The sequence below is a fragment of the Dioscorea cayenensis genome, chromosome 5 (assembly GCF_009730915.1).
Source record: "Dioscorea cayenensis subsp. rotundata cultivar TDr96_F1 chromosome 5, TDr96_F1_v2_PseudoChromosome.rev07_lg8_w22 25.fasta, whole genome shotgun sequence".
In the NCBI taxonomy this organism is placed as follows: domain Eukaryota; kingdom Viridiplantae; phylum Streptophyta; class Magnoliopsida; order Dioscoreales; family Dioscoreaceae; genus Dioscorea; species Dioscorea cayenensis.
The window spans coordinates 4252577-4255056 of NC_052475.1; the positions used below are offsets into that span (position 1 = coordinate 4252577).

General features: G+C 33.3%; 1 protein-coding gene across 1 annotated transcript; it reads left to right on the plus strand.

Moving 5' to 3' along the window:
- On the plus strand, window positions 1-918 carry LOC120259890 (zinc finger MYM-type protein 1-like). The gene has a single exon (XM_039267350.1). It carries the CDS (start codon window positions 1-3, stop codon window positions 916-918), a length of 918 nt encoding a protein of 305 aa, XP_039123284.1.
- The last annotated feature ends 1562 nt before the right edge of the window (window positions 919-2480 follow it).

The window sequence follows — 2480 nt, forward strand, 5'->3', positions numbered from 1 at the left end:
ATGGAAGTTCTCACTGAGCATGTTGGTGGAGTTAATAACAACCATAACAATGCAAGGCGACATTATGAGGATTTAAAAAATCAGAGGCAAAGCGTGTTGCACATATTCTATTCTCATAGCAGAGAGATGGAGATTGCATATAGAGCTCGTGTCACTGCTGTTTTGCGTGTTGTTAGATTTCTTCTGCTGCAAGGTCATGCTTTTCGTAGACATGATGAATCTTTTAGTTCCACAAATAGTGGTAACTTTCTAGAGATGCTGAATTGGTATGGGACAGAAGTTGAAAGTGTTGGTCGTGTGATTAATGAAAATGCTCCTGAAAATAATCAAATGACTTCTCTACAAATACAGAAAGAGTTAGTGAGGGCTTGTGCAGAAGAGGCCACACGGGTCATTATTGATGAGATTGGAGATAATCATTTCTCTATACTTCTTGATGAGTCTCGTGACAAATCAATAAAAGAGCAAATGGCTGTGATTGTGAGGTTTGTGAACAAGCAAGGCCAAGTAATTGAAAGATTTCTTGATGTTGAACATGTTGTCGATACTTCAACGCCTTCATTAAAGACAACTTTGGATGGATTGTTTGCCCGTTGTGGTTTATCTATTTCTAGATTGAGAGGGCAGGGGTATGATGGAGCCTCTAATATGAAAGGGCAATTTAATGGGTTGAAGACATTAATTTTGAATGAAAATCCATTTGCTTTTTATGTTCATTGCTTTGCCCACCAATTGCAGTTGGCTATCGTCACTATGATTGTGAACATTGTAGGGGTTTCTTGCAAAAGGAGAGATGTGTTGCTTCAGAAGCATCATGATAAGATTGTGGAGAAATTGGAAAAAGGTGAAATCTTTTCAGGAAGGGGCAAACATCAAGAGACTAATCTTGGAAGATCTGGTGATACTCGGTGGGGATAACATTATACGACTTTAATCGGTATTAGAGGTGTTAGAGAATGTGTGTAATGATGGGAATGTTGCAGAACAAAGAGGCATAGCATCAGGTTTGATACAAAGGATGGAGAGTTTTGAATTTATATTTATCTTGCATCTGATGATCAAAGTATTGGGATTAACTAATGACTTGTCAAATGCCTTACAGCAGAAAGATCAAAACATTGTTAATGCAATGTGGTTGATTGTAACTGTGAAAGAACTTATGCAAGACTTGAGAAAAAATGGATGTGGTACATTTTTAGAAGAAGTCAGGAGCTTCTATGTTGCAATGTCAGTTTCAGTGCCTAATATGGAAGATAGTATACCAGTTCGAGGTCATTCGAGACGTGGAGGGCAATTGGTTATTTATTACCATCATTATCATGCGGAGATCTTTATTGCCGTGATTGATTTACTTGCTACTAAGATGAATAACCGATTTAGTGAATTTTCTACAGAGTTATTAAGATGTATTGCTTGTCTTGATCCAAGAAACTCTTTTTCCAGATTTGATCATGGCATGCTTGTTTGACTTGCTCAAATTTACTCTAATGATTTCTCCACATCCGATCGTCTTATCTTGAAAGAGCAACTTCGCACATATATTCATGATGTGAGAAGAAATTCTGATTTTTCAAATTGTCATGATCTTGCAAGTCTTGCTATGAAGATGGTTCAATTTGATAAACATTTGACTTTTCTATTGGTTTATCGCCTTATCGAATTGGCATTGATCTTACCGGTGGCAACAACAATAGTTGAAAGAGCATTCTCAGCAATGAATATTATCAAAACAGATTTGCGAAACAAAATAGGCGATGAATGGTTGAACAATATGATGGTTTGCTATGTTAAGCGAGAAATGTTTGCTAAAATTGATGAAGACATAATATTGCAATGTTTTCAAAACATGCAAAATCGAAAGATTCAACTCCCTCCTCGCAGTAATTAAAGGTATTTTTGTTTTGTATTCTAAAATAATTTTCTTAGTGTATTATTTGAATTTTTGATATAAAATTTTGTTATTTGAATTTTTTTTTTAAATTTGCAACTCGCCCACCTTCCCCCCTTGCTTTCATTATGGGCATTAAATCATTTTTATATTAAATATTTAATAGGATGTTCTAATGGAAATGGATGGTAATTGGAGAGGGTTTTAAAGAAGATTTTAATTTTTATTTATTTATTTTTTGTAAAGTGGCATTGATTTCATCGTAGCTATTAAATTGGTTTTATATTAAATCCTTCCTTTTTTTTTAGTTTTTGGTTTAAAAAATATTTAACAATATTATTTGGTATTATATTTAAATATTAAAAATGCAAAAAAAAAATGAAACTAATAGATAATATAAATATATTAAATAAGATCTTATAATGAAAACGGATGGTAATCTCATTATAGAGAGTTTCAAAGAAGATATTTAAACTCTTTTTTAAAGAATTTCCCTAATTGTATTATGAACATATAAGATTTGAAATGGCTCGCTCAGGAAAGACATTTAGGACATTATGAAGTTCAGAGTAATACTGAATGACGAATGTAA

Excerpts from the sequence above, each read along its gene's own strand:
- LOC120259890 (XM_039267350.1), top strand. The coding sequence starts at position 1 with ATGGAAGTTCTCACTGAGCATGTTGGTGGAGTTAATAACAACCATAAC.